The sequence below is a fragment of the Solea solea genome, chromosome 7 (assembly GCF_958295425.1).
Source record: "Solea solea chromosome 7, fSolSol10.1, whole genome shotgun sequence".
In the NCBI taxonomy this organism is placed as follows: Eukaryota; Metazoa; Chordata; class Actinopteri; order Pleuronectiformes; family Soleidae; genus Solea; species Solea solea.
In genome coordinates, this window is record NC_081140.1 from 19,774,433 (window position 1) to 19,796,522 (window position 22,090).

At 42.8% G+C, this 22,090-nt stretch overlaps 1 protein-coding gene across 4 annotated transcripts in view; it reads right to left on the bottom strand.

The window, feature by feature from the left end:
• Positions 1-2,790: 2,790 nt before the first annotated feature.
• The window catches only part of si:cabz01090165.1 (uncharacterized protein LOC100333421 homolog), a 228,343-nt gene continuing 209,043 nt past the window's right edge, over positions 2,791-22,090 (bottom strand). For all 4 annotated transcript variants that reach the window (XM_058634134.1, XM_058634133.1, XM_058634135.1 and 1 more), the window contains 5 exons: positions 14,113-14,296; positions 13,769-13,991; positions 13,398-13,677; positions 5,411-5,451; positions 2,791-4,188 (listed from right to left, as the gene is read on the bottom strand). In XM_058634134.1, the coding sequence (XP_058490117.1) occupies positions 13,553-13,677; positions 13,769-13,991; positions 14,113-14,296 (532 nt within the window). In that variant the 3' untranslated portion in view covers positions 2,791-4,188; positions 5,411-5,451; positions 13,398-13,552. The remainder of the gene's footprint in view (positions 4,189-5,410; positions 5,452-13,397; positions 13,678-13,768; positions 13,992-14,112; positions 14,297-22,090) is intronic.

Here is a 22,090-nt window from a genome sequence, read left to right on the forward strand (position 1 = left end):
AAATCTTTCTTCTTTTTTTGCTGTTGCTCAATCCGTTAAGGGCTAGACTTGTTTCAAAGTTTGATAAAGACCGTAGACAAGAAATGAGACCGAAGGAAAGCAGCTTTAGAGGACGTGGACGATAGAAGTTTGCTGTGTCTCAGGTAGGACTGAGGTTTTAATGACTGAGATTTGACACAAGGATAAAGCTACTTAGTGTGTATTTCAAAATACTGTAGCTCCTGTTATCACTCGGGTCAATATTTTATCTGTGAAAATGAGTGATGGGAACCAATTTATGATTATTTTGTGTTTTATTTTGTGACAGCAGTTTTTGAGGTCCTTTGTTCATATTTACCGCAGTAACACAAACTTACCAAATGTGGCAGCAGCAGACCAGCATGTTAAAAGACGAACTTCATATTTCTTGTAGAAAAAGGCCGTCGGTCTGCAAGATAAAGTGGCAAACATATTTTTAAGACCACACTTAAAAAAACAGAGCTGTCCTTCAAGTGCAGCTAAACAGTAATAATTGTTCTGTTCTTATTTCCTCTATGGCAAAGTCTCTCTACAGAGGAAAAAAAACACTTCATTTGTCCACTTGGGGGCAGTGGAGCTGCATATGAACTCAACTTACTGTTAACACATGTCAGTTAATGGCTAACATTGGACCACAGCTACCCATTTACAGCCTCAGGCAGACACTGAACAAATTTGGGGACAGAGGTTGGACCAAGTGTAGAGTTGTGTGTAGGGGACGGGACACAATGGGGTCTTCGCCAAACAGTACACCATGAAAACATGGCTGCGAGTGGGGACACCAGGAAAAACACATTTCGGACACTCGACATAAGGCTCATGAAGTAACATCGACACCAGCTTACAGTGTGTACTGCGTCATTTTCACAAAACACAAATGTTTTTTACATTCAAATCATTGTCTATACTGAGTAAACATAATGCTGATTAAGCCAATAAGCTCCACATCGCAACCCGCAAAAAGGCTGTGTAAGGAGAGTAAAAATATACATAATAAATGTGCGGGCACAGTTGAAAATGAACTAAGCACTGGCAGGCGGCACGTCGTAACAAAAAACTTGTTTTTCATAATTAAACAAATTTAAATAGTCTTATCAAGCCAAAACTACTTTTCCCACAGCTGGGATGAAACACCTGTGTTTTTGTTTTGTTTTTGTTTGCAGGGTAATGGAAATTTGTGTTGAAAATGTGCGAATAAAAATGAAGATCATCATCGTTGTGTGGCTTTTATTAACGGGTAAGGGCGGGCGCAGTATTGCTTTAGGCGTAATGGCGGTTAACGGGCTGTTCCGTTACGAAGCTTGATGGGGAGGCAGTGGTGGCTCCAGAGATTTTCTGTTGCAGGTGCTAAGTGGGTGCTGAAACACTTAAGAGAAGGTGCTTTGAATTTTGGGGCGTTTCATTATGGCGGTCGCTCGCATCGGACCACCCTTGATATACACAGGCCTACACGCCTGCATTAACTAAACTCGTTCGGCGACTATAAGCATATGTAAAAGTGTTCAACACAAGGGCTATAGATACAACATACATAAGCCTGAACTGAAGCAAGCTTCTGGCAGACGGTTTAAAATGTGCCATCGTCTCTTGTGCATTACTGCATGGTCACAAAAGTTCTGGGTGTTCTTACAACAAAAATGGTTGTCTCTGTGTACTTACGTTATCATTCTCATCAGCTTGGGGCCTCAGGCAATTGCTTGCTTTGCTAACCTTGTTTCCTCTGAGAAGAAGCTCTTCTTCAGGGTAGACTGAAACTTACAGCAACTTGCTAAAGGGAAGTGAGAGGGTGGGGCTAGCTTGTCAGCATGCTAACCAAAGTAAAAAAGAATTTTTTTTTTTTATTTTAGTGAAAGCTAGCAAAAGTAGAAAAGGTAGTGATAAAAATAAACAAGAGCTAACATGAGTGCTAGTGTCCAGATAAAGATGTAGGCATGTGAAGAAAGTTTGATGCACAACTCAGCACAACAGTTTCTTTTTGACTGCTAAGCTAATGCTAAAACTGGCTATGTAGCAATACTGAAAACACAAGATTTTGTTTTTTAAATGAAATATTAAAAATATGTTTGTTTAATGACTTGATGATCAACCCTGTCATATCAATCGATGCCTTTAAATGGAACTCATAAACTTGGGTTCACAACGTCGGGTGTATTGAACTAACACGCTTGTCATTTAAAGGGTAAAGTTTTGCGAACACTGTTCTTGGGCAACAGCAACTTGGATGCCAGCACACATTTTTTTTATTGTCAGTCAGTGCGTACAATTTAAGTCAGACTAAGACAGTCATTTTCTTAATGTCATATAATGTCTTAGTCGGAATTACATACCTGGATAATGTGATCCATAGTCCAATTACTCCAGCATGTTTATGTGTAGTCGTACTGGAGTTGGACTTGGCGTTCTGTGCATGCACCAAAATATCCTTCTCCTATTCGCCTTCTGTCTCCTTCTACTTCCGGGTGGAGACGGCGTATAAACTGCAGTACTGTTGCCATAAATCATACGCCGGCGGCGTCTTTCTTTGGACAACACAGCAACCACAAGAGCAGGTATGAAACATACAGAACCACAGCATGATCCAGTTCACCGGTCGTTTTTCTGTGATGTAAAGAAATGGATTCAATACACTAGCGTACAGCGCCACCTACGGAGGCAGAGGCAGACATACACAGGCAATAAACATTACTAAACACAAGGCCATGCATTGGGTATTTCTGTTACAGAAGTAGCACAATGTCTGTCAATATAAAAATAACAACAAATCAGTTTTTCCAAGAAAAATACCTTTTTATTTCTTTATAAATCCACATAATTGTATCTATGAAAGCATAAAATCCCCAGTTCACAGGTTGTTGTGTTTCTCCTTATTCTTGTCATTTGTTCCTTTATATTCAAAGTAAATCATGGGTATCAAACCATTGATGACTGTAACGTGTGTGTCACATACAAACACAGACACTGTCAAACAGCAAAGAGGGAGAGAGGGGATGGGGCAGCACAAGTCCTGCTGGCCATATTTTACAACCGCTTAATACATTTAACAATCGAGTGCCAGCATGTAGCAGTAGGGTCACTTACGGTGAAGTTCGCCAGTGTTTTGTACGTGTACATTTGCTTTCCAGCGTCAAACAAGGATATCAGAATTCACAATTTTCACCTCCAAATCATACTTGTGTGCTCTATGACTGGCTCCGAGCAAATCCTTGCAGGAGTTCCTCAAGGATCCATTCTCGGGACAGCAAGTTTTTTTTTTGATACTCCAACACAGAGAAAACCAGTCCACTGTGGATGCAAACACACTGATTATTTCAACATTATCTAGGCCATCTGCAGCCGTAAGAGTTAGACTGGAAATACTGGAGAGTATACTATTCATTTTTTCAATGAGAAAATGAGATAGAAAGAGTGAGAGAGAAAGAGTGAACGAAGGGGAAGAGAAGTGGAATGAAAACATACAATTAAAGTGCCAGAAGTTCACCGTTTAATTTGACAGTTTGTTATTACTGATGCTTTGAGACATGACGCTGACAGTGTGCTCATATTTTCAATCCAAGGCCCAACATGGGTTATCTCTTCACCTGCTAAGAGATAACAGAGAGGTGTGCTTTTGGGAAGTCTCTATATTCTCCCGATATTGCAATAATGCTGTCATAATACTGCAGTAATCCTTTGGCATATGACTGTATGCTGTTGGAAAGAGAAGAGCAGTGCCACCAACCAGTGAAAAAAAAACAACACCCACGAAGAACTTCCCAAATCCATAGTGATCCATTCAGTTCATTCCCACAGCAGCATTTTGTGTCCGCTTGTGTCACCTTTTTGAGATCACCACATACTTCCTTCAGCAAAGAGGTTACAGACCGTGTTCCTCAGGTCCAAGGTTTGGAGTCCCAGAAACGTACCAAACATACACAGGGTTCTCAACACAAAGCTTGACCTGGATCCGACGTGTCTGATCCTGGCGGTGTGGAGACTGATGCACGTCTTACAGGTCAGCTCACAAGTCACACAGGTCAGCTGTCTGCCATCCTCTGGCTGTTACCGGGTTTTCACATCACATCACATCACATCACATCCCCTCTGGTTCCAGCGTGAGGTGGCATCAAAGGGCAGAGCGCGTCAGGAGCGAGTGCACGACACAAGATGTGACCATACCTCCCGTCTGGACACCTTTAGGATATAGGAGACAGAATGACACAGACTCTTTTAGGGATTGATTGATGAAAGTAGCATTGACTTTGCTAGGTGCGCTGCCTGAATGCCAGCAGCACTGGGGACACACACCCTGAGTGAAAACAGTGGCTAGATTTTGGGTAGATTTTCTCTGTTGACTGTGTTGCACACGAGTGAATGGTTTACAAAATTTAGTTTTCCTGTTGAAAAGCCAAATACTTTCACTGCAGATTTAAGCTGATGAAGATTGAGTTAACTGGGCTGTTTTGTTAAGTGAGCCTCCACCCCCCGCATTTTCCAAATATGGTTTCTACTTAAAAACACTAAACTGGAGGCTTTAAACTGGAGTTCACAAACCAGCGGGTGACATCACGCTGGATTGCATGAGCCAGAAATGACAGGAGGAAAAGTGATGAGGAGAGACAGATGGCAAAGGGTTAGAGGAGGGGAACGCAGCATGAAAAGGCAAAGGAAGGGAGAAGGAGATACAAGAAAATGAAACCAAAAACACATGACTCATGAGGAGAGGAAAAGGATAGGTGGCGAGGACAAAGGGAAGGAGAAAAAGAATGTCAGAGAAAGAAAATAAAACAAAAGTGAGTGAAAGGCGTTAAAAGGACAAATGGAAAGTGATTAAGGAAGAAGAAGGAGGAGAAGAGAGGAGGATGGTTACATAATGACAAACAGCACTTATGTAAGGGAGAGACTGTAATTTGCATACTGTGGAGGATCAGGTCTTTATATAATGAACCAATAAAGAAGAAGAATGTTGTTTACTAAGGCAGAGCGATATTTACTGAGCACTTAAAGGCAGACACACTCCACACTGCCACCAAATGGCTCTCCTACATCTCCATTCCTCCTCCTCTGGTTCCCCTTCTACTTCCTACGTGGTGTGTTTGTCCCTCCCTCCTCTGTTTGCTGGAGATGCACACACTCATCTATGTTTGTTTACCTGTGTTTGTTTCTGACCATGACATGACCACTGGTCCTCATGGAGACCAGAACCTGGTCCTAATGGAGCAGAATTTAATTTCTGATGAACTGGTTAAGTTTAGGGCTACAATTTGAAATACTGTTAGGGTTATGGTTAGACATTAACTGGTTATAGTTGAGGTTCGGGATGATGCTTTGTTTAGGCTGTCCAAATAAATGGAAATCAATACAGTGTCCTAAGAAGAATAGCTTCCTGTGTGTGTGTGTGTGTGTGTTCTCTCACCTCTTCTCCCTCCACTGCTGTGAAGCTGAATGTAAGAAAATCTGGAAAATACACAGAAAATACAAAGAATTAAGGCTCAGACAGATAGATAAATAGATAATAACAATTGAATTTCCTTTGTGCCATGTTTACTGTCACTTCAAAGGAATAATCCTTTAGAAAATCTTCAGAGAGGTGATTCTACACGTACAGGTTTAAAGTCAGACAGAAAAATAACTTTTTTTTAAAAATATTTATGAAAACCTTCTCCTCCATTCTTACATTGTCTCTATGGACGATTAATACTGTGTTAGTAAAAGTGTGTTAGTGAGCACCTTACTGCACCAACAACCAGCCTCAGACACAGAGGCACCCGCTCATGGCTGTCATTTTAGCTCACTATTATGCAGCCTTTACATCACAAAGCTGATGTAAAAAAAAAGAAGTGATGAAACACAGACGTTGTTGATCCACTGTGGCCTCCACCTGTATCTTTTCTAAATATGTTATTTAGAAAATTCTGTGTTTGAATTACCAAGCTTTGGTGTGGGAGAGTCTACAAACATCAGTTTCTTCTCAGAACAGGCGGTTGAATAGTGAGATAAAGCAGCGACATAGTGCACAGGTGTTCCCCTGGGTTTTGTTCTAGGTCTCCTCCTCTTCATCATCTTTCTTCCACAAGTTTAATATCAATTTCCATTGCTATGTAGATGACACCCAGCTCTACCTGTCCACCAATCTCTCTGGTTGTCTTCATGAAATGAAATGAAATGCTGGTTCTCTCACAACATTCTCAAAATCAGTATCAAAATCAAAACTTGACAGCATTTCTATTTCGTTTGACAGTTCCTCAGGTTCCCCCTCCCCTCAGGTGGTCAGGGGAACTCATCACCAGAACCTCCTCCACTAATCACATCACTCCTGCCCTTCAACAACTTCTCTGGCTTCCGGTCAAATACTGCATCAATTTTCAAATTCTGCTCCGTACCTTCAAGGCCATCCATAATCTCATTCCCCCTCATACCTCTCTGAACTCCTGCACATTAACACACCGATCCACACTCTCAGGTCTTCTTCCTCTAACCACTTCCATGAACCATCTGCCTGTCTGTTTAGCATCACGTCCAAAGCCTTCAGCCGCTCTGACCTCACCTCTGGAACTCCATCCCACCAGATCCATCCACAACGCGGACTCTCTTTCCACGTCTGAAAACACATCTGTTCAAACTAACATATTGACTTTGATTTCTTTTATCCACCCATCTGTTACAAACCACTGTATATAATGATTTTATGCATTATTCATTTGTTTTTTTATGACTTTTTGTCGACTGTTGTGTCTGTAAGGTAACCTTGAGCTTTTTGAAAGGTGCCAAAAATAAAAATGATGATTACTATTAGGTTAGTAAGAATTATAATTGACATCACTGATGAACAAATCTCAGGTTTGGATGCAACGTCTCATTCTATAATAAACCAAGAGACCAAAAGCCATTTAATTCATGACGGTGTTAAACATTGAATCCACACAAACAAACAATAAAGAAACGATGGATGTAAAGATAAATCAACGACAATAGTAATTTTCTCGATCACGTGCCGCTGTAAATCTGGGATTCACTTTTCTATTTGGAGACTTCTTCACAATCCCCTCTCCTTCGCTCCGTCACCTCCCCCTTATTCCCATGTCTTCAATTTCTCTCCATCTCTTTATCCTTCTATCTTTTCTTGTCAATAACTGTGACTTGGGGCCAGGTGACTCATCTGTACTCCTCTCTCTCTCTCTCTCTCTCTGTATTTGCCTGGCTCTTTCTCTCTGTTGGCTTTTCTTCTTTTTTGCTGCCTCACTAACTAAATATAAGTCCATAATCCTCTCTTTCGCTCTCTCTCTCTCTCTCGCTCCTTTTGTTTTCTCCTTCATAAACCCATAGCCCATCTGTCTGTCGTCCGTTCTTCTGAGTCTCTCCTCCTGCTTCCTGCCCGTGAATGCCCCACTGTTTTTCAGATGAGATTAAAACGACTTTTTTTTTTATGAAGCTAGCGGCAATTTGATGCTGCAAATTAGATTCACAGGCCTCTGTGTAAGAACTGATACAGAGAATGGAGTCGAGATTTCACCGACTCACATGGTTTATTTTGACACAGCAGCAGTGGGTGATTGAGTGAAACATTAAACCTTAAAGTAAAGATATATTACCTTTTTTATTCGTTTTCATATATGTATATATATATACGTATTATAAACTTTGAAAGTGAAAACTGTTTCTCAAATGAGTATATGCTTTCCTGGACGATCTCACCCAAGGTCAATTTAACCTTAGTTTAAACAAAAAAGGTGAGACAAATAGGAGTATATAAGACATTTAATCCTAAAGGGATAGTTCAGTTTTTCTGAATCTGAATAAAGGACTTTAAACACCAAAGTTACAAACGTTCTACTGATGGAGAGTGATGTAAAATCATTGATTTTCTTCATGGACTTTGGTGTGAGGGAAACAAAATTCAATTTCCAGGTGGAGGAGTCTGCCTAACACCAAGAGAAGGTGGCATAGATTGAATTAGTCCAGCTTTTGTCCCCGATGACAGCATACCTGCCTGACATAGCACGTCAACAACAACAACCTTTCTCCATAACCATACATTTTAGCTGCTGGAGTAATTGCTTTATAACTGTCCCATTTGTCTCTGGTGTGAGAACCCTGTTGTTGTCTTAAAGGCTCTGAGATGAGTCACCCTCGCAGTTCCCTGCACATACATGGTGTATATTGATTTATTACTTGACATAATTTGGATACATAAAGTGATTTACCCTCATAAAACAATTGGAAATGACAATCTTTGGTGTATATGTCCAGGGTCCTGCAGCAGCAGCAGCAGACTGTGAACCTTCCAGGGGTGACTGCATGTGTGTGTGTGTGTGTGTGAATTCATGAATGTGAATGATGGTGTCCTACTTTCCCTGGATACATGAGGGTAAAAATAAAAACACATGAAGCACGCTGCCACTGCTGGGCGTGAACACCGGGTGTCACTGTGGCTCTGCGCAGGGGCCGCTCCCTGCCGGACGCCGACAGGGGTCGTGGTCGCTCGTCCCGCTGCTCAGCGCCAGGCTCGGATAATAAAAGCACACTGAACGAGACCCTGGTGTCTCGTGGCTTCACAGTGTGCATGGTGATACTGTCCGTGTCTGCCCATGTCTCTCTGTGGTAACAGTGAGGTGGGAAGGTGTGGCTGCACGGGAGGAAGCCACTCTGTGCTGAGTTCACGTGTGTTTCTCTGATGATTTCCAACATGTCAACGGAAGTCAGGTGTGAGTCAGGATGTCTTGGCATCTTCACACCAGGCACACATTCAGCGAATACATGACTGCCAGCAGGGGACACCAGGAAGAACACATTTTCGCTCACCTAATAAAATCTATATTTACGTCAGTGTATGATAGCTAACCCTTTGCAAACTGAGGTGTGTCTGTGTTGCTTTGTAAATTGCTCACTTTGACACAGCAAAGCACATATGGAAAACTCAAAGCTCAATGTGAGTGAAGGATTTCAAACACCGAAGCGTGAAGTGTCTTGTAGAGGCAGCAGTGGATCAACAACTCATCTGTGCTGTGATGAAAAGAAAACACTGATTTTGTCTGTTTACAGAACTTCAGGTTTCTCTTGGAAAAGGCTGGATAAAAAATATAAAAAGTATCATCCATCCATCCATCTTCCAACACTCATCATGAGGGTCACTGGGTGCTTGTGTCAATCCCAGCTGACATAGGGTGAAAGATTGAGTACACCCTGGACAGGTTGCCAGTCCATCACAGGGACACAGAGAGACAAACAACCGTCTCTCACCTACGGCCAATTTAGAGTGTCCAATTTGCATGTTTCTGGACTGGCACCAACTCCCCCTGTGACCGTCATGTGGAGGATAAAGCGGTAGAAGATGGATGGATGAAGTTTAAAGAGACATAGTTATCCTGAGAACGGATGGAAGGTACAGTATATATGATTATATGATACGACACTAATCACAAAGTGAGAGCAGGTTTAGATCAAACGTTGCTGCATCCTGGTGTGTTTTAACACAGTGACACCACATAATGTTTTCCATGACCTAACCAGACATTTGTGTGCTCAAACTTAACCACATTCATAACCAGGACATCGTTTTGTCATCACCCTCACCCTCTTTCCTCATTCACATAGGTGCCACAAGCAGTTCATACAAATGTGTGTGTGGTAGACATAAATGAATAATTAAGTCATTTTAACTCATAAATGTCAGCTCCTGTGAAGCATGTGATCCTGTGAGACTGTTGATGTTTCTCTCCTTGAATGAAATTACATTTCTCTGGAAGATATCTACTTATTTATTTTCCCTTATATAAAAAATCTATCATATAAAGTGATTTTACTTATAATAAACAAAGTGAATGAGTGAAGGATAAAATGAACTGAAAGCAGACGAATGTTTGTGTGTGTGTGTGAGATGATGGAGTTGTAGGAGCAGTGAGTCATTTGGAACAACACACACCAGCTCAGTCCATTTGGATGGAAGAGGAAGCAGAGAGCTGGTGCTGTGTGTGTGTGTGTGTGCGTGTGTGAGCGAGAGCATACAGCGTGACAAACTGTGTGTTTGTAGATGGAGGTGTATTATTATAGGGCCCATGGTGGGATGGAATGATGAGGAGATAAAAAGAGGGTAAACATCGTGGAGGCATGGAGGCACAGTAGCATGTGGATGGTACAGAGGAATGAAAATAAGAAAATGACCAACAAGACAGGAGGGGAAACAAAGGAGGGAATGAGATGAAAGAAAAGGAGGAGAAGGACGAAGCAGAGGTGAGGAGAGGGAGCCAGTTTTTAAATTATGATACTGAAAAAAAGACTGTGGGAGAAAAAGAAAATGAAAGAAGATAAGAATAGAAGAATAAAGTGATAAAGACTTGGATGATGTTATGACTTGTGTTTACTGTAAAACACTAAATCTTGGAAAGGGACAATTTCTATTTGGGAAACAACAAACAATTGCACGTCCACTGTTGTGAGACAAGTCCTATTTTCTGCACCATTTCTTTACCACCATGTTGTTCCAAACATACCGCAATACATTTTTCTGTTTCTATATTCATATTTGAATACAGTAAGGCCTGTCGGACTCAAATGCATTCACTCATCTTCTACCGCTTTATCCTCCACATGAGGGTCAATCCCAGCTGACATAGGGTGAAAGGCTGGGGTCACCCTGGACAGGTCACCAGTCCATCACAGGGACACATAGAGACAAACAAATGGCAAATGGTACATTTATGTAGTGCTTATCTTGTCTTCATGACCATTCAAAGCTGCTTTAAACTCCTAAACGCTATGGTCAATTAAGAGTGTCCAATTTCAGACTCAGATTACGTTTTATATGATGTTTTAAGACTATGGTCACTCATTTATCTACTTTTAGTTCTCACCTCAGCTCAAAGTCCATACAGAAAATCACACATTCTATCCTCTATTAGTAAGTCCAAAAGTGTTTTTTGTGGCTTTGGTGTCTGAAATATTCCATTCAGATTCATCTCAGTGACACAAACTAAACAAAGAAGGAAGCAGCAGATTAACAACGCACATGTTAACCATGAACTAACCCATTTCTCTATATGGACTTTGCTGAGGGAGATGAGCAGGTGATATAGTGATAGAAAGTGAAATAAAGTAGCAAACATTTTATTATGCTATCGTAGACATAAGATGGTATAGATCTAAATTATACTTTGCATCATTGGAAAAATTCCAGAGTTACAAAAACACCTGTACATAGTTTCCTTTTGTACAAACTCAAATAAATGTTATTTAAAATATCTCAAATAATCCAATTTCAAATTTAACATGCAATATCTGGCGTTTGTGTACAACTACAGTGTTTTTTTTACATAAAAAATTTAGTTTTCCTTCATATTAAATAGATTAAATAGAAATAAGATTTATCATGCAGTAAATTGCAAACAACTGCCAGATATTTAAAGTTATTTTGGAAAAATGGGCAAAAGCAATTAGACACAGGACATTTTCTGGCCCTTTTGTGGTTAATTTAAGGGAAAAAATAAGTCCAGACTAACATTTTGAGGCTTAGGTGTTAAAGGGTTAAGGCTAAAATCAGTTTTTTCTGCATGTTCCTCCACTGACACCCATGTTATGTGTGCCATATACAACCACACTGATCTATCCCAGCATGTGGAAACAGGGTCAAAAACCCTAATAATATAATGAAAGAGCGCATAAATGACTCTGAAAGGAGGTAATTAACATGACCTGGGTCAGAACCTCATGGTCCAGAAAAGATTGATATGTCATGCTCTCTCTCAAATGTTCAAAATGTGCTTAGTGTGAGGTCACACAGAACACAACTGATTTAAAAAACAAAACATTGACTGGAGCCGCTCGTCCTGACAACACGAGTGTCACGCTACAGCCGGTGAACAACAACTGTGTTTAAATTCACACACAGATATATAAACGGAGGGAGGAGAAAATCCCCCAGAGCTTTGACTGATACGTCACATTAAGGTATACGTCTGAATCCCAGGGTGAAACCGTGAGCCTGAAATCTGACAAGATAAAGAGAGAAGCTGCGGCTTCAGATAAGAGACAAACAAAACGACCTTGAGCCGGTGAAATGAAAAGAGAGGAGACGACAGAGGGAGCATGAAAACAAAACAACTCATTAAAATCAAACAAATGACTGCGGGGGAGAGGGATGGAGGGAGAGGGGGGGGAGAGAGAGAGAGAGAGAGAGAGACAAGGCGGGAGATAAAACTTGTTTATGTTATGAGGAAGAGGCAACGCAGAGTTACCGAGACGCTGAGTTTGTCTCAGGATGCGAGAGAAAGTGAGATAAATATCATGAAAGGAAGAATATGTAAGGAAATCCGAGCGAGAACATCAACGCCATGCGACAAGAGTCGCAGTCACAGCTGATCCTCGCGAACATCAACACTGTTAAAAGATGATCTTACATATACAACCAGAGGTGTTTGGCCATAAGAGGGCACTGGTGTGCTGCGAGAAGAATCAAAAAAGTGTTTCATAAAACGACTTCATAAATTATTCTGGTTATACAAATATAGGAGAAATAGTAATGAGCCGGGCAAATATATACATTTGCTGAGTAGAACGTGTAATCTGCAATAGTAAGTGCATTAACAGTGTTCATGTCAAACTGTTTCATCCTCTTAAAGGACGAGTTAGTTAGACGCAAACTCAGCACTGTGCCAAGAACTAACCGCGAGGCTCGCTCCTCGTGAAAACACAAACATGATTTTTAGCCACTTAATGAAAGTCTCACTCAATAAAATCGTCGTTCATATCGTGGGTCTGAAACTATTAGAAAAACAAGCCAGGCTAATGGCTGCGGCAGCTTAGCTCCATCCCTCACATACGTCACAAAAACGATTTAATCCGAGAGAAGGAGACAAAAGAGAGACTGCATCTCCCATCATCCCGAGCTGTTTCACCACATCATAAACTCCCGCGGCCGTTACCTTTGACTGCTGATCAGCAGGAGGAGCAGTGTAATGATCTAATTGATCAGTGAGCCTTACACACTCTTATAAAGGACCAATAACACATAATGTGTGCGCGTGTTATGTTTTTATATAACTGCCGCTGCTAAAATCGCATCATTGATTTTTATAGTCGGAAAAGTATGAGTGTGTGCAAATTTGTAGCCCATTCATTTAGAGAAATCTCTATTCTGTAGAGAGGCAGCAGTGTGCACCTGAACCCTTACCAAAATCATGTCACGTGATGTCACGGTGACCTTTGACACCTGAATCTGTGCAAAAACAATGCCAAACGTGTAGAGACTCCCTCACAGTGCATCATCCTGCATTATCCTCACACCTAAAACCCTCCCTTTTTTTTTTTAGCATCCTTGTTTTGTGTCTCTGAGAACAGTGGTCAGTTAATCTTCCACATTACACATTGTCTCCCCCCCCCCCCGTGTTTGAAGGACAGCAGCTACTCACCAATGACAGGAGCCGCTCCTCAGCATCGGGTGGAGTTTGGCTCCAGGCACCAGTAAAAGAAAATCAAAAACAAAAAGGGGGGGAGGGAGGTGGCGTATTGGTGTGGGCTTTAACAGTTGGCGGGTTGTGGGCTTGATTGACAGTTTTCTCATGTGTTATTGGGAGATGGCGTCATCTTCGTGGGTGGGGTTTAAGTCCACTACAGTCGTCCCACGGAGAGAAGCCCCGCCCGCGCCGTCCGCTGATGACGAAGGCTGGGAGTTTTTATTAGTTCCTCCGCCTGGGAGACAATGAGATGGAGTCACATGATGAGATAAGATGAGAGCCACAGACGAGTCGCTCATTTAGTTTTTTCTTCTTCTATGGTTTACCTTGCACTGCAGAGGAGGACGGAGGCAGAGCGAGGATGTTGGCCCCTCCTCCTCCTCCTCCTCCTCCATTGGTCTGGGAGCAGACGTTGGCGTGGCGTGCAGCGGCTTTCTGTTTGTAGTGGTTACTGTGCAGCTTGTACTTCATCAGCAGGATGAAGATGAAGACGAGGACAGACGCCACAATGATTCCGCCTATGATGATGATCATTGTACCGCCCAGGAACTGATGACGAAGATTGGAAAACATTCACATGGTTAAACGCTAAACAACGACTACTCACAGTGACTCCAGTAAGCTCCTCCCCTCAACAACACAAGACGGCACTGGACATTGAGACACTCACCTGGTCTCGTATGGAGTGACAGCGTCCATATTCTGTCTCTGTGGTGAAGGACACGCAGCCCACCAGCTTGGTGCCCGTCAGCGCCGTGATCCCGTCGTCGTACACGGCCAAAACGCACAGCTCGTAGTCCCGCGATGACGCGAGGTCACTCAGCAGGAAGTACTTGTGATTGGCTGGGATCATCCTGGATGACAGGGAGAAGAGAAGAAGAGTTTTTTTAGATGAAAGTCTCGGTTTAACCTTCCCTGAGAATGAGTGTCTGAAGATGATAAACATCTGTGCATGTGTCAAAAACAAGCTCAGCTCAGAACCTGACTCATCATCATTTCTTACATGCAGAACATTTAGCCTTGTGTTTTGTGCTTTATTCCTGATGAAAAGAAAAAAAACAGAGTCAGCTTCTCCATGGAAGTGTATTTGGTCAACAGTGTCCAGCCACTAGTCTAAACTTCACATCTCAGCCCGCTCCCTCCACTGCCAAAAGACTTTAAAGAGATAGAAGACCGTGGTCCACAAAATGTGCCCAGATGCTGCAAAAAGATATAGTTTATTACATGACCCAGAATACCAGAGCGACTCCTCAGCCCACATTGTCTCAAAATTGATGCTGTGCACCCAATATATATATCAATATGTTTTTTTATGTGAGGTGTCACAGAAAAGCAGCTTAAAGTTTTTCATCCAAATCCCCTCCATCTTTCACGGCAGGTTTTTGTGTTCAGATCTTGTTACAGTACCATTTCAACCTGAGATAAAATTCATTTACATGCAAAACAGGGAAACATTTGTGTGCGCCGCTTACACCATCTGCTGAAAATCCTTTTTAATTTCAAAACCGTGACATTTTAGTATTTCACAGACAATTATTAGGACATTAAGCTTGAAACAAGGGCAGTTGTGGACAAAACTGGCACAAATGGTCAGAGCAGGTTTGATTATTTTGTCGCAGGATCATTGGTGAGATGATTTATCTATATTTATCTATTTTGTTTTCCTCATATTATTTATCCGTCTCTCGCTTTATTCCATATGTGCACCACTGACCACAACTAATACTTAGTATTCTGTCGACCTTCACCTGGCAATTAACCTGATTCTTATATCGCAGAACAAATACAGATGAAAATGAATCGGTAAACGCAGTGGAAGAGTTTCAGTTACGGTCCAGAAGATGATGCTGACGACCTCGGCAAACTTTTCCTCTCACCAGTATGTACTCGCCAAATAATAAAACTTGAGAGAACCTAATGCCTTTTTTTTTTAATTTATTTTTTTATAAAACTCTTCTCACTCCTGTTGTCTGCTGAATTGGTTTCCATGATGACTATTTTCTTTCTTTTCCTGTATCATTATTTCTTACACGTCTGAGATGGAGCTCTTCTGATACTGAGGTGTAGAAGTTTGCGTCTCACTTAAAATCCAAGTCTCAAGTCTGCAGCCTCGTTATGGTGTGATGAAAATTTAATGAGAAATGTATTTCGGTGTTACGTGCTGCCACATCAAACACACAGGAATGTGGCCTCAGTAATAATGTTCACACCAAATAGGTGACAATAATGTGAAGAAGGAGAAGTGGATTCCAATGTATCGCCATGTCCCTTATCTCTAACTATAGTTTGCAGAAGAGAACTTTTTTGTTTAACCCTTTAATACGAAATGCACTGCTGCACAGTAAAGAGCTGTATGTTATGTCTGTGTCTCAGTCTCTCTGTTTCCTGATGAGATTTAACATCGACTGCTCGGGCGAAGGAAAAACAGCTTCGAGAAGGGGGCAGAAAAGACGAAGCGAGTAATTCTTTCACTTTTACGGCGTGAAAATCAAAGGCTACAAGGTAAAGAGAGGTTACGGTGGGAGGCGACGGGAGGATATGGAGAATTGGAAAACAGACAAACAGGAGATTGAAAACAAAGGGGAGGACGACAGAGAGTGGAAATAAAGAAATGCCACAGTGGAGGAGGAGGACGAGACATTTGGGTGAGTCCAAAGAGCGGAAGAAACTGGTCCAGACACAGATTGAGCAACAATTTGCCCTGAGGAGGGCGCTCTGATGCTTCAAACTCATCCCAGAACAGATAGTAATCGAGAAAGGATGAGTGAGCAGCGGCTGAGGAGGAGGAGAGGAAAAACAAAGGGAGCTGTGATCTGCAGAGAGCAAGTGATGGAGATGTTATCGATGGGAGGATAATTGAGTGGAGCGACATGGGAGCTGGATGGGCGTACTCCCAGGCCCCCTCCAGGATGTTTTGTGGACCTGGAGAAGGCGTATGATCGGGTTCCCAGGGAGATACTGTGGGAGGTGCTGCGGGAGTATGGGGTGAGGGGGGCACTACTTAGGGCCATCCAATCCCTATACGCCCAAAGTATGAGCTGTGTCAGGGTTCTCGGCACAAAATCAGGCCTGTTTCCTGTGGGTGTTGGCCTTCGCCAGGGCTGCGCTTTATCACCAATCCTGTTTGTGATTTTCATGGACAGGATATCGAGGCGTAGTCGTGGGGGAGAGGGGTTGTGGTTTGGCGGGCTTGAGATCACGTCGCTGCTTTTTGCAGATGATGTGGTCCTCATGGCTTCGTCGGCCTGCGACCTTCAGCGCTCACTGGATCGGTTCGTGGCCGAGTGTGAAGCGGTCGGGATGAGGATCAGCACCTCTAAGTCTGAGGCCATGGCTCTTAGCAGGAAACCGGTGGATTGCCTTCTCCGGGTAGGGAATGACTCCTTGCCCCAGGTGAAGGAGTTCAAGTATCTCGGGGTCTTGTTCACGAGTGAGGGGACGAGGGAGCCGGAGATGGGCCGGAGAATCGGAGCGGCTGGTGCGGTACTGCATTCGCTTTACCGCACAGTTGTGACGAAAAGGGAGCTGAGCCGGAAGGCAAAGCTCTCGATCTACCGGTCAGTCTTCGTTCCTATCCTCACCTATGGTCATGAAGGTTGGGTCATGACCGAAAGAACGAGATCGCGGGTACAAGCGGCCGAAATGGGATTCCTCAGGAGAGTGGCTGGCTTTTCCCTTAGAGATAGGGTGAGAAGCTCGGTCATCCGGGGGGAGCTCGGAGTAGAACCGCTGCTCCTTCACGTTGAAAGGAGCCAGTTGAGGTGGTTCGGGCATCTGGTGAGGATGCCTCCTGGGCGCCTCCCAAGGGAGGTATATCAGGCACGTCCAGCTGGGAGGAGGCCTCGGGGTAGACCTAGGACAAGGTGGAGAGATTACATCTCCACTCTGGCCTGGGAACGCCTCGGGATCCCTCAGTCGGAGCTGGTCAATGCGGCTCAGGAAAAGGAAGTTTGGGGTCCCTTGCTGAAACTGCTGCCCCCGCGACCCGGCCCCGGATAAGCGGAGGATGATGATGATGATGATGATGATGACATGGGAGCTGTGAACTAGGCCAAGATCGCTGCTGAGTCTCATTCCTTCTATTTCACACGTTCACACACAGGAGATGTGCACCAACATGCAGAAAACCAACCCACCCTGATGTCATCCAATCGTCTGAGAAGGCCCGTTTAGGAGCTCCCTGTTGAGGACTTTGTTCGGCACCATTTGTTTTTTTTGTTTTTGGGTGAATGATGTTGGAGCCAGACGAGAGCTACGCCACCTACAGCTGCTGCCAGGCAATCACACCATAGCTGTGTCTTCTAGATATCACAAATGGTCTATGAGAATTACTCATGCCAAATGCTACCATGATTGGCAACAGAAGGGTTAAACACTAACATTTGAATCAGCTTAGGTTAAAGCATATCTATGACCCCTGATCTGAGGCTCCTCTCAATGCCTGATTTTGAAATATACCAAGAAGTGGGCAGGGAGCTGTGAGTGAGGGGCGGAGAAGGAGGGCTGAGGGAGCACTGCAGGGGGCGTGGTCTTCTGTACAATGTAGAGGGCGACACACAGCATGCGTGTATTTAGCTGTCATTCATAACTGTGATGGAACTGCTGCTTTTTTCCCCCAATAAAAATACGAGTGACGACTGCAGTCGCAGCAGCACTGATGGGTTTTTTTTGTGACTAAAAAGGTCGTTTGATGTCGAGGACTTTTCTCCCCCCGAGTCAATCAATGCGACTTGTTCAATCTGCTCTCGACTCTCCACAACGCCCTCTAACCACTCCTCTCTCTACTCTCCTCAACTCTGAGTGAGCGGGAGCCGGTTTTTATATGATGGATTCAGGCCAGAAGAGGACGGTTAGTGACGAGAGAAAGAGCACGGCCGGGCAAATGAGACAATATGAATGCAAAAGCCAGTGTTGTTAACACAACATAGACATACTTTACAGCACACTGTCAACGAAAATAAAATACTAGACACCCATAAACACTGGTTATCATAAAAAAAAGAGGTTGAGATGTTTATTTACACTTTAAAGTTGGGGTTAAAGGCATAAGGCTTTATTTAGTTTATCTGAATGAATGGAAGTCAATGCAGTGTCCTGCGTGTGTGTGTCTCACACACATTAAATGCCGAGTGGCCCTGATAGAGGATGAAGTGAGTCACGTTTCAGCCTGGAGCGGTGAGACGACAAGCTAAAAAAAAGAAATGAAAAATGTACTTTGCTTCTTTCACAATTTCAGGTCAATTCTCTGATTTATGGGGCAATTTAAAGGCGATCATCATGTCGTACCACTGACACGACAGTTCACTAAAGTGAAGGCAAAGTATCTGCATTGCCCCCTGGTGGCTGGCTGCAGAGCACAGATTATATTTTTACATTAACAAGCCTTTACACCTGTGAAAAGAAATACTTATCTTCGTTGTGTTTAGAGATCGTTTAATCGATTTGCTCTACGTTAACTTTGATTTTCTTTCCTTTCTCCTTTATGTCTTCTGTGATTGTATACCGGGAAAAGTTCTGTTTCTGTGTGGATAAGGTCTTTTGTTAAGCGTTTCAATTTAAAGACCCCTGGTAGTGCGTGTTTTATTTTGTTAAGTCGTCAGAAGTGGCTGAAATCAGTTTGTCCCTTTGTCCCCTCTGGCAGCCATGTCATTACTGTCTCTCAGGCGAGTTATTTGCACAGGAAACACTCGGTTCCTCATAAAAAAAAAAAAGAACTATCCCGTCCATGCCTGACAAATAATTCCTTAATTTTAAAGCCTCTATTTTCAAGAAACAACCGTGTGTTTACGTGACGTGACTCATTTTTTACGCGGCGCGCAGCAACGCACCAAAACGATAAGAAGTTGTTAAACAAACACACATCTCGTCCTTGTGTAAATGCAGTTTTAAATGAAAGCAGACTGAGGAGCAGCTTGCCGCCTGTGAAGGTTATTCTTTACACTGAAGCATTATATTTTACATTACCCTTGCCTCAGGCACAGGACCAGTCAGAATCCTGCATACTAAAAACCAGGAGTGACCCAAGATAATTCCTGGTTAATATGCCGGCCTGGTGGCACCGCGCAGCGTTTTAAGCTTCTGAATAATGCAGAGCTCATAATCATATGAAATACATTGAAAAACACACAGGGTTTAACAGAAGTGTGTTGCTCCTCTGGCTGTTCGGTGCCGCTCCGTGAATAATGCAGCGTTTCGCGTACATGAAATAGATGCAGAGGGTTTAATGGGAGGCATGACACTAAATCCAGCCCATCGCTGGAGTTACATCTTCTATCTATCGATCACTGGAGGAGGTGAGATGGCTGCGAGCCTCTGTGCATTTTATGTTCCATTATTAAATGGCACCGCTGTCAGCTCAGAGAGAAACTGTCGCTTTGAAAACTGGAATAAAATACATTATTACTACTACTGTTACAACGCTGGCACTGGCTCCTCCTCTTTCACGCATATTACCACGTTTGTCACAAATCATGTTTAAACTGTTCAACCTCAGCTGCAACAGCATGATTAGAAAATACTCATATTTAATGGTACACTCGTTTCTATTCAGAATGAGGAAAGTCGTCTCTCTCCGGTCTTTAATTTATTTATTGTCTCTGGGAGCTAAAGCTATAACCTCACCATGTGTCACCGTGTTTTTTTTTGTTTTTTTTAATGTTATTTTCAAATGCAAATTGAGTATTTCTGTTTTCTGCTTGCACATGTTTTGCACAGCAGGTATGTGAAAACACAGGTTACATTTGTACTGTTTTTGAACTGAACAGACGGTTATTAAAGTTTAAGAATGGAAGCAAAACTCAATTTTTATTCATTGAAATGGTAATTAGAGAAAGTTTAGTTTATTGTATTTAATATTTAGTCTACATGTTTATTTTATTTACAACACACAAGTGACACACAATCCACTCATTTCACTCACTGGAGAGTTAACAGCTTATTTTCCCAATTTTTAACACAAAAGCGCCACAAGAAGATTAAATCCGGTCAAGATGATTTGTATCTGGAGAAATGTAAATACGTGAGCTCACACATATCTGTGGCAGAAACAGACAAAAGATCCACAAAACTCGGATTATGAACACACTGCAGCTCCACAGCCAAAAGTGTAGAATACAATATACAGTAGAATACAATGTACTGTAACTGCTGCACAACACTGTGACCTGTCCACAGGTTTTCCACCCACAGGCGCCCAGAATGGCCTTTTCAATAAAAGGGTACCTACACAGAAGCCTGTGGGGGGGCGAGAGTCCACCAACAAGCCGAGTGTGTAATTGACAGCAGTGAGTTGGAGCTACACAATTAGTGGTGAACCTGAGGGAAGCACCTGGCAGGCTGTCAGCTGCGTGAGAACACTGAGTCGGGGGAAGCAGAGAGAAACGCTCACCAATAATCCGAAACCCCAACACTGCCAAAAAATGTGAGTTTATCAGCCTAACAAGCTTCCACAGAAGACTTCGCCTTCCATAATTGACCTGGGAACACACCAAACATGAGAATTAATTTTAAAATAAATACATCAACGCTGGAGAATCAACACAAGTGTCACTTCCATCACTTCCCTTCCACTTCCCCCCAGTGTTCCCGAAATGGTGACTCCACTCCAGATTCCACTGGAGACTCGTCTTGAAGATCTGCTTAAAATATACAGAGATAATTCACCTCATACCCCAAACACAAGGTCAGGTTGAGAGTTTCTCTGCACATCCTCACTTTCATCACCTCCCATTCCACTGAATATCACCAAGCAAGAGGAGGCAGAGGAGAGGAAGAGGAGAGCATGTGAGAGCCGAGGGGGAGCGAGGGAGACGAGGAGTAGAGTGGAAGACAGAAGAGACGTGCCCGTGAGTACAGGAGGAGAATATGAAGAGCGAAATATTTCTGTGGTTGTTCTTTCACATCACTTGATCTGAGTCTTCACAACAAGCTGGAGAGGTGTACACCACTGAACCAGAGTCAACAGCCAAGCAAGTCACAGAAAGTCATCAGCCGTGTGTGTGTGTGTGTGTGTGTGTGTGTGTGTGTGTGTGCGTAGCCTTTTCCACACTTTCTGACCCAAGCTTTAAATTTCACTTACGTAGGCCTGAAACAATTAATCGATTACTAAATGAAACGTCAAATATTTAGTTTTCTTTGCTCCATATAAGAAAGAAATCATTAAAACTGAATCCTTTTTGCATTTTGGACAGAACAACAAGACGAGACATTTGAGAACATCATCCTTTCCAGGTTTGATAAACACTGGTCAACATTTTCTCACATTTTATGGACCAAACGATTACTCGATTAATCTTTTATGAAAATAATCGTTAGTTTGCAGCCCTACACTTATGCTCAATGTGAGATACATAAGATTCAACGGCACCTTCTGTCTCTACCTTCATTTGGTTCATTTCCATAAGCTGTCCGGAGGAAAGAGATGATCTAATGTTCATGACACGTTACACACACAAAAAAAACACTTACTAATGACACAAAAACAAGTTACTAATGCCAAGTTTCCACTAGCTCGCCTTGCCTCGGCACGGTTATTTTGCTTTTCCATGATTGATGGCACCTGGTACTATTTTTAGTACCTGCTCTGGGCTGAAGCGATATGTGACGTCATCAGACTGCCGGGCCACTGATTGGTCAGAGTGCCGTCACAG